We start from the raw sequence: 10,305 nt of genomic DNA on the forward strand, positions 1-10,305 counted from the left end.
ATACGGTAAATTTATAAAAAAAAAAATTAATGTAATAGTTATATATCTTTGTATATAAGTCTCGCCTTTAGAAACCAAAAAAAAAGATATAAGTCTCGCCTTTACATGGTATACTAGTAACGGCTTCTTCCCACTCTTCCCCTGCTTGTTCCGCCGCCACAGCCGGTGCCATCTATCCATCATACTTTCTCATCGGCCGCCGCAACTGTTGCTGCTCTCTCCGGTTGACCTTCCTCATCAGTTCTCATCGCATCCTCTTTTCCTTTCTTCCTTCAATTTGCTATTGCGTTTAACGTTTTATGCTGCCACTCACTTCATTCTCCTACTTCCAAGAACTCCTTATCTAGCTTCCAATTCATCCATCTTCTTGTTTCCGTTGTTTGTTCCCCGTTCGAGTTCTTCAGCATCAGTTGTGGAAAAGCTCTGAACTCTGTAGCTGTGTGTTCGATTGAGGGGTTTTTGTAGGGTTTTGCTGGTGAAAAACAGAGCTCACGGAATGGGGAAGAAAGGAGGGGGGAAAAGTTTCCCTAAGAATAAAAAAGCCATAAAAAACGATAAGAAGAGTTCCCGGCATCCTTTTTCAGCTGATGACATGGACGACGAGATTGATGCCTGTAACACTATTTTCTTGCTTCTTTTTTCTCTTTTTTCCACCCTTAAAATTGTTATGCATTTGGGCTGCTTTTCACTGATTTACTTTTTTGATAATCCCTTTTCATGTTGCAGTCAATAAGCAGAGAGATATCATCCCACTTGACGTGAATGCTGATGCTGAAGAGTCGGACGAAGATGATGAAGTCCCTGTTTTTGATAAGGTTTTGGTGCTACAGACTCTTTTTCTTTTTTTCTTTTTTTCAATATATGAAAATTTGAAGGCTCAATTAAACCTGAGGTATCATGCATTTTGTGCTTATTTTGATTGCATAAGAATTAGAAACGAAGTTTTTTTTTTTTTTTTTTTTATTTACTCCTTTTAATTGACTCTCATTTGTTTTCTTCTCAAATTTTGCCCAAAAGGGTATTGATGATAGTGAAGATGAAGACTTTGACGACGATGAGGAGGAGGACAATGAGGATGCTGATGATGATTTGTCGAAAAGTAAGCATGAGTTTTCTGTGTTTGCATATGCATCAAAGTTATTCATTAGATTTGATTGAGATGGATGTTGTATATGATAATATATGACTCCTACCTAAAGAAAGTTACCTTAAGAGAATGCTTGACCTCAAGATTGAATCTCAATCATCCTGCTTTGGTAGTTCTAATTACCTTAAGATAATGCTTGATCTCAAGATTGAATCTCAATCATCCTGCTTCGGTAGTTCTAATTACCTTAAGATAATGCTTGATCTCAAGATTGAATCTCAATTATCCTGATTTGGTAGTTTCGACTTATATTATCTGCATTCTTTTCTGTAAGGATGGGGATGCTGGAATTTTGAAACCCAACTTTAAGAGTGTTTTTTGTAGCAACCTTTATAAATCATATATGCGAAGGTCAACAAGTTACATTTGTAAACTGACACTAGATAGTATTATTGTTCTGCAACTACTTTTGTACTAGAAATTATAATTTCACAGGTTTTCAAGTCTTCCATTTTTTCACATGTATAATTGATGTTCCCCATTTCTTTTTCATGTTTATTTCATTTTTATTTTTTTTAAATAAATATGCTTTTAACGAGTATTACAGTTTGAATTATGGTAGCAGATCCAACAGTGTTCTGTTTGTTTAATTTATTGCTTATTAAGCATATGGGTATAGTTTAGGCTAAAGAGAAAAATGATTGCTAACTTCAATGTGTTACTTTTAAAAGTTTTTGAAATGCAATTTATTCAAGACTCGAGATATAATGTTGCTAATTATTGATGTGTGCTTTTTCCTCAGTGATTAGGCAAAGAAAATATTTACGTGCAAAGTTTGGCACGGGTGAGGATGATATGCATGATGATGAAGAGGAGGAGGATGAAGATAATAAGCTTACTTGGGGAGGAAAGAGGTTTGCTCATGGTGCTGAGAACCGTAATTTTGAGGTTAGGATTTGAGCAATACATTATACTTGTGTAAAGGATTTTTGCTATGGGATAGATAAATGTTTAGACAAGCAAGTTTTTATGGGATAGGGTTCGACATTTATTCTCGTGATCTTTTTAGAAGACTTCCACTTGAACAATATTTCTTTTTAGATAGCTTTTTTCTTTTTCTTATCCTCCCATCTTTTTGTACTACTCTTCTCTCCATTTGAGCAATATTTTTCTTTATATAGAGAAAAAAACAAATTTTTGCTACATGTAATTTTTAAACCATTTACAGATAGTTGTTCTCCTTGTGGATTTGTTGGTGTATTTTATTTTTTCCTACATTTATTTCTGTTGAATAATCTTTATTTTTAATTTCTTTAAGCTACAATCGAGTGATGATGAGGACCCAAAAGAAGAGGAAAAATTGGCATTACAACAACAGAAGGATAAAGCAAAATATTATACAATGGAGGACTATGGCCTTGTTGATATTAGTGAAGGCAAGGACGATGAGATAATGACTTTCGAGGTGAGTGCTGTTCTGTGCTGCTGACTGTATACATCATTACTTTGCTGCTGATTATGTATGTTGTTACTTTGCTGTCTAAGGGAAGGCAATTTTAATGAAGAAACATGTAGTGGGGAGTAAAAGGGAGAGAGAATCTGTAGAAGGTGCTGCATCTAAACATAGCTTTCTTTTATCTGTACAGGATGCATCAGACAAAGGAAAGGGGGCAGTAAGGTCACCAGATAGAGATATAACTTTCACTGTTGAGGATCTGAAAGCTTTGTCAAAGGAGGAGCAAATGAATATACTTCATAGGTCAGAATCTTATATTCATCACGTAGTTCTGGTTTCTTTCAAATTTGTCATTAGCTTTTCCTGGAATGTACCTCTGTCTAACAATAATTATTTTGTATTGATTTTAATATTCATTACAAACTCTAATTAAAATTGACATATGTAGGGAAGGGGCAAAGGGTAGGAAAAGTGTTGCTGATGTTCTATATGGAATATGTTTTCCTTTGCTTTTTCTTGATTAGAGACTAACTTTGCAGGTCCGCTCCAGATTTAGTTGGTTGGTTGTCAGAACTAAATGAGGCACATGAACAGCTTGAAGCAAAAGTTAACCCATTCTTAAGCAAGGTTTTTTCTCTTGCCCTGGTTCTTATTTTGGTTCCATGTTTGATTTCTGCACAAGTGATCAAAATAATGCAAATAGCATGTCCTATACTTTAAGGGAAAAATTCAGTTACTGTAACACATAACCCTGAATTATTGTTGGGTTCATTGGCTTTTTTGTTTGGTAAAAAATGGGCCATTGTTATATTATGTAGTATAATGCATGTTACCTAATGATGGTATGCCCATTATCAACGTGGATGACAGATGACTTATAGAAGCATGTCAGAAGGAAAAATGTTCTTGATCATTGAGATATTGATACTAAAGAAATAGAGTTGGTTAAGTGATATCCATCAGTAATTAGTAATATCGGTAAAAGGCTGTGTTGTGATCAACTTGGTTTTTGTTTTTTATTACTTTCTCTATCAATCTCTTTTAAGCTTCAGTTATTTTTATTTCCTTTAACCAAGATATTAGGCCCCTTTTTGTTGATGAAATTGTAGATGTTTTCTATTTTTGCAGTGTTATGATTTTATTCAGAATAAAAATTATGTACCATGCTTTTTTTTCCAATGAGGATGAAGGAAGTGTTGTATTAGAATTGATTTTATATTTTGTGCAGGCTAAAGCAGGGGAATTGGATATGAAAGGTGTTGTGCGTTACTTTGAGTTGAAGCAGCTTCTTTTGTTGTCATATTGCCAAGCTATAACTTTCTACCTTCTCCTCAAGTCTGAAGGACAGCCAGTCCATGATCATCCTGTGATGGGTCGCCTTGAAGAGATCAAGAACTTATTGGATCAGGTTTTGTTATTTTCAAACTAACTAACATTTCTGGGATGAATACCAACATATTGTACTTCTACTTGATTGAGTCAAAATATTTGAGTGTGTTAACTTTCTATGCCGGATTTTCTAGTTAGTTTAGTAACCTGGATGTTGCATTGCATATATGAAGGTATTTGACCTGTTGCAGTGATATTCTAAGTAATCAATTTCTTTTAGATGGCTAGTTTGTTTGACTAAATTTATTGGGAATAACATGCAAGAGTATTTGACTTATTACCATCACATCAGTTGTTTAGTTTAGTTTTTGGTGGAGGCAAGTCTTCGTTGTTGTTGTTAACTGGATCAAATGACAAGACATTGTAGTTTCAACTAATTTATGTAGTGTATGACATTATTCACACCTTGTGGAACAAGGCTTCACTGCTATTGTTGATGGTGCTGGTGTTGATTCAACTAAATTTATTGGAATGCCTTTGCATATAATTATATAGAACAATGTAAATGTATATAATATTGCATACATCCTGACCTTGCATGTATAGAAGTTTTTAATGGATTAAGTGACAACACTGTGGTTTCGAGTAATTCGTGTAGTGTTTTCACACCTCGTGGGGCAAGGCTTAGCTACTGTTTTTTATGTTGCTGGTGTTAGTTCAACTAAATTTATTGGAATGCCTTTGCTTATCGTTATATAGATCAAGTATATAATATTGCATAAATCCTAACCTTGCTTAAATATTGAAGAAATTTTCCAGTTCATCCTAGATAAATGTGTGACCGTTCTTATGTGATTTCAATAGCAATGGAAACTGTATAATCATCTATAAATAATATGGTTGATGTTTAATTGCACTCAAATATCAGATTTGAGATGAAGAAGAAGAAAGTTTTCTTTGGATTTTGCAATTTTCTAACATGTCATATTCAACAGATAAAACAACTTGACACAGAACTTCCATTTGAACTCGAGGACATTCTTAAAGGAAATAATGGATTGGAACCGGTACTAAAGAATGCTCCAACAACAATCGATTCTTTTTCTATGGAGCCTTCTGTCTTTGCCAAATCACAGGAAGAAGTGGTAGTATTACGTCTTAATATTTCCTTGTAGATTTATCTATTTTTCAAACGATGATCTTCGGAAGTATACTCATCAGATCATTGTTTTTTATGTATTGACGCAGTCTCAAAAATCAGTCGAGACAGAAAAATTCCAATCCTTGAAGGATACTGTTCAGAAAGCAAGAAAAGATGAACATCAGGTGAATTGTTCTTGTCAATCAATAAGAATAGTGCTCGATTACTTCGAAATTATTGATTATTGATATAATATACCTCCTAAGTCCTACCTAATTGCCTATACAGTGCTGTACTTTTATTTGGTTTATTTATGTTGTTGTAAAAGACAGTTAATTTGACTTAAGTATCTGGGAATATGGCAGAAAGCTTCCATTGGTGTGCAAAGTTTGGAAATGTTAAAAGTTAGAGCTTCTCTTGAGGAAAAATTGAAGCAAAAGGGTTTGTACAGCTCCATTGCTCCAAAGTCTAGTGGGGCCCTAAAACGCTCAAGACCGGTTAATGGGTATAGCTATGCTCTTATATTATAAGCATTACTTGCTTCCAACTTCTATGAACTTATTAGAAACCTAACTTTTTGTAGACGGCTCGAAACATATGATGATTTTGTTGACGATACTGCGGATGTTAAGGGGGCAGCTGGCTTGGTTAATGGTTCCAATAAAGTTGCACAGTATCTTAATGCTAATTTGAAGAAACCAAAGGTACTGAAGTATAGATTTTTGTAAAATGTATTCTTGTGAAATTCATAATAACCTGCCGGGTGTTAGCTGCTACTTTCATAGTGTCGTTATTAATTAATTGTGTATGCTGTCTAGTCCTTATCATTCATGTTCATTTTTTGTATCACTTGAACGTGAAATATCTCATTAGTCCCCTGTTTGGATGAAGGTCATTTCTGGTGATGATGATTTACCCAAAAGAGATGATATTGGAGAAAGACGAAGGAAACACGAGCTCCGGGTTATGGCTGGTGCTGGTGTTCAGAATGAGGATGACAATGGTGGTGACTATGATGATGAAGTTGGCCGTCGTGGATCTGACGATGATACAAACGAAGAGGATGATTTTGATAGTGGTGACTCGGAAAATGAATTTTACAAACAAGTGGAACAACAGCGAAATGCAAAACTTGCTGCAAAAGCTCAGGTTTACTCGAGGTGAAGTTTTGGCACCCGTTATGTATTTTCAAATTTTTTTCGGGATGTATTGCTCTATGACATTGCTAGAAAATTCTTTTATCCGAAAATCCGAATAACCAGAATTTTTGTGGACCATAAAAAGAAAGTTATTGGAAATGTACTATTCGCTCATTTTAACATGGGAAATAAAGATTGGCTATTTGGCTTGCTTTTGCAGGAAGTCAGGGGTTGTCCCATCCATGCCAGAGACTATAGAAGGAAAACGCCAAATAACATCTCAGGTTCTTGCCCAATCTATCACTTTTTCTAATATAATTCATTATTCCTTACAAACTTGTAAATTCTTACTTCATTGTTGGCAATATTTTATAGATGGCAAAGAACAGGGGGTTGACTCGAATCCGCAACAAGGCAAAGAAGAATCCAAGAAAGAATTACAAGGTACCTAACAAAGAAGCAGTTATTCTTTGGATTAACTTCTCGGATATTAATGTTAAACTGCTATCTTTCATCACTTTATGTTTCCTAATTTTCTTTCTTTTGTTGTCTCAATGTTCAGCTCAAACACCAAAAGGCTCTCAAGAAGCGGCAGGGACAAGTTCAGAGTATTAGAAAGCCTACAGGTCCTTATGGTGGTGAAGCTACTGGAATTAATCCTTTCGTTAGTCGAAGCATCAGATTCAAGGACTGATATTGTCATGGGGTCTTGCTATATCATTTGAGTATCACAATTTTGAATCATCTAGTTAAGATGGAAGCAATTTTCTTCTTGCCATGTAACAGTGTAGAATAAAAACTGAAATGATTGTTGATTGGGAGAGAAGAATTTTATTTTAGTAGGTAAACATATTTTCTTAGCCTCATAGACCTTTCCAAATTTTCCAGTTTTGATCTAATTCTTGAGAGCAGTTGATTGTTTTTCTTTTTTCCCCAACTTTTGTATGGGGAATACAAAGCTAGCTCAAGAAACAAAGGCTTATTTTATTTGAGAAAGTTACTGTAATATTCTGATTCCCCTTATTCAGTTCTCTTTCTTTGGATTTTTCTCCTTATTTTGTTTCTCTTCTTCTGATGTATTCTTTTGTTTTTTCTCTTCTTTGGATGAGCCTGTGTGCATAGCGAAGCGTTGAGTACTAAATTACTAATATTAGTTTTCTTGTTGCACACTGCTTTGAATTGGTAAATCAAGAATGCTTTCATGGATTAGAATATCACCAACCCAGTTAGTATACTTTATATGGATTTAAATAAATTAGATTAAAAATATCAACCATCCATAAAATTTGGGTTTCCCGCTATGGAGATTGTTAAAGAATGTATCCAACACTTCAAACACTATTTTATGTATTAAATGTATATTTATAATTTCAAGTAAAACGAGTATATATATAATGACTTGGATTAAAAATATAAATAACAATTTAACAAGCAAATAAATACAGCTAACGAATTATAATTTAAATGACATATAATTTTTCTATCCTCACTTAGAGGTTTTGGATTCAAGTCTTCTTCTTAATTTTAGAAAAAAAAAATTCAAATAAATACAAAACATGACAAATGGAGTGAATATCCATTTCGGTTCAACTAGGTATCCTTTAAATATGGTACAATTTTTAGCCTTTTCTTACAGTAATTCAAAAAAAAAAAATAAAACTAACACATTTAAAAATTGTAAATAGATTTAGTGTCTTTAAGAATTAAATTCATATTTAAAATTCAAATTAAATCAAACTAACATTTAAAATTTAAATCTTAAATTTTTGTTTTAAATTTAATATATTTAATATAATAATATTTTATAATTTAAATACACATCTAAAATTTAAATTACTCAAAATTTAAAATTTAACTTTTAAAATTCTAAAGATTTTTTACTTTTTAGAATGGATTAACTCTGACGGGTGCAAGAAAATTATGATTAAGTTCTATTTAGTAGTGTGTTAATGATCGAAAGATGTTATTTTTGTTGCATAACTTTCATAGTCAATTAACTTGCTGGGTTGGTTGCATGGGCTGGTTACACTGAAATTAAAAGAAATACATCTATTTGTTGGGATGAGAATAAAGATAAGAACTTATACAAGTAATTAGCGTGGATTATTAGGATTCAGGACGTGTACTTAATTAGTTTGAGTAAAGAAGCAAAAAGTAATCTAGAGTTTACAAGAGAAGATGTAGCTGATATNATAGGAATATATGTATTAAAATATAAACTATAATTAGAATGCAAGTAAAAAAGTCAGCCATAAATATAAGAAGAATAGATTGTTACATTATAAAAAATTCCAAAACAAAAAATGTCAACTACCTCATCGTGCACTCAGTTTCTGTAGCAGAATTGCTTGAACTATTACAATTTATATCGTCCATGTCGATATGGGTATCAAATGAGTGAATTTCTTCTGATGACGGTTGCGTGTTCAAGTCTATCACAAATGCCATGTTGATGTCTAAGATTATAAATAAAATAATGATCATTATAATATTAGAAAAAGAAAAAATTGTAATTAATTAAACTATATGCAAATTAATAGCTAAGTGTCCATTTGGTTAAACATTTTGGATCAGTAAGACCAAAAAAAAATCTTGTGTTATTTGATAGATTTTTGGATGTGTTCTAGCAATATTGTAAGTTCGATTATATTATTTTGGATGTGTAATAAACTTACGAAATAAACTATTTTCAATCATTATCTAAAATACCAACCAATAACATTAATAAAAAAAATTAAGATGAATAAATATTAATGCCCAAACAAGTAATAAAAATTCCAACTAATACCATGATAACATATGTTAGATATTTTTTATAAATAATAAACAACTTAAATTAATTGTTGATTATAATAATTTTGAAAAAGTTAATGTTCAAATAAGTATAAAAAAAATCCAACTAATAATTAAAATAATAATATTATTTTTGATTTTTGATTCAATAAAATGCATCTAATATTTATTATTTAAATTATTGGTTGGATTTTTTCGTTACTTTTCAATGATAACACATCTAATAGTATGATATTATATACAAAATATTTTAAAACACATCTAAAATCGTAAAAATCTATCAGATGTGTTATAATCGAAAAATAACAACACAATTTTAAATTAATTGTTGATTATAATAATTTTGAAAACTAATAAGTATCGAAAAAAATTTAACTAATAATTTAAATAATAAATATTATATTCATTTGATCGAATAAAAAATCAAAAGATTAATTGTATTATTAACGTTTTAATTTAAATATTTAAAGTTAGCCTGATTTTGGATGTGTTTTAAAAATATTTTGAATAAAATATCATACTATCATATGTGTTATAATTGATAAACAACAACAGAATTTTTATGACTATATCAACTACATCTTCTCTCTTAAACTCCATATTTTTTTTGCTTCTTTGTTCAAATTACTTATGTAGAAAGTACTTTATTTACAACAACTTTATTAATAAAATTAAATAAGATCAACCTTGTTCCAATTAAATCAGCAAAGTGTTTTTATGTTTAAATTAAAATATAATTAAAAATGTTGAACATGATATTTCTTAACAAATTACATAAACACATGTGTGAAAAATAATGATACATTTCACCAATGCAAAATGAGAGAGTGCTTCAGCTGGAAGGTGGTGATAGTCTTCACCAATGAAGATGAGATGGAGAATTCAGCTGGCAGCGTCCTTTTTAGTTTGGGATTCACTAATGCGTGTGAATGTCCAGTAGAATAAGGAATTTAAAAAACTGTATCTGTTACGTGAAGTTACGAAAGTAAAGCAAAGTCATAATAACCACCAATAAAGTGGGTGAGTTTTAAAATTTAAATTTAAATTAAAATCTAATTATAGATATGTATCTACAAAATAGGAACATGTTACACTAAAAAAATAATTAAATATTATTTAAATCTGATTAAAGGCTGACTGAAGGCTGATTAATATTGTACAACTAGCATTTCCCTATCCATTTTGCCCAACAACTTTCCGAAGGCCTTTAGCAAAAAAGTATCCTTTTCAGATTTTGATTTTTAATTTTATAAGACTTATTTGTTCCGCTATCAATAATCGCTCTCTTAAGTTAATAGAATGTATTTATGTGGCACGTTAATTGACTAATTTGTCTTTTAAGTGTCAATTAGAATTGACA

The 10,305-nt window shown here is 31.5% G+C and overlaps 1 protein-coding gene across 2 annotated transcripts; it reads left to right on the forward strand.

Moving 5' to 3' along the window:
* LOC107622992 (something about silencing protein 10) lies at nucleotides 72-7,200 on the forward strand. Of its 2 annotated transcripts, none has more exons than XM_016325084.2 (16): nucleotides 72-614; nucleotides 727-815; nucleotides 1,018-1,099; nucleotides 1,890-2,035; nucleotides 2,406-2,552; nucleotides 2,734-2,846; nucleotides 3,083-3,170; nucleotides 3,772-3,951; nucleotides 4,868-5,017; nucleotides 5,121-5,198; nucleotides 5,379-5,518; nucleotides 5,597-5,717; nucleotides 5,905-6,173; nucleotides 6,373-6,436; nucleotides 6,528-6,596; nucleotides 6,715-7,200. In XM_016325084.2, exons 1-16 carry the CDS (start codon nucleotides 497-499, stop codon nucleotides 6,844-6,846), a joined length of 1,986 nt encoding a protein of 661 aa, XP_016180570.1. In that variant the 5' UTR covers nucleotides 72-496; the 3' UTR covers nucleotides 6,847-7,200. The 2 variants fall into 2 exon arrangements, with proteins under 2 accessions (XP_016180570.1, XP_016180571.1); XM_016325085.2 differs by having other exon boundaries at nucleotides 73-614; nucleotides 727-892.

The sequence above is a fragment of the Arachis ipaensis genome, chromosome B10 (genome assembly GCF_000816755.2).
Source record: "Arachis ipaensis cultivar K30076 chromosome B10, Araip1.1, whole genome shotgun sequence".
NCBI lineage: Eukaryota > Viridiplantae > Streptophyta > Magnoliopsida > Fabales > Fabaceae > Arachis > Arachis ipaensis.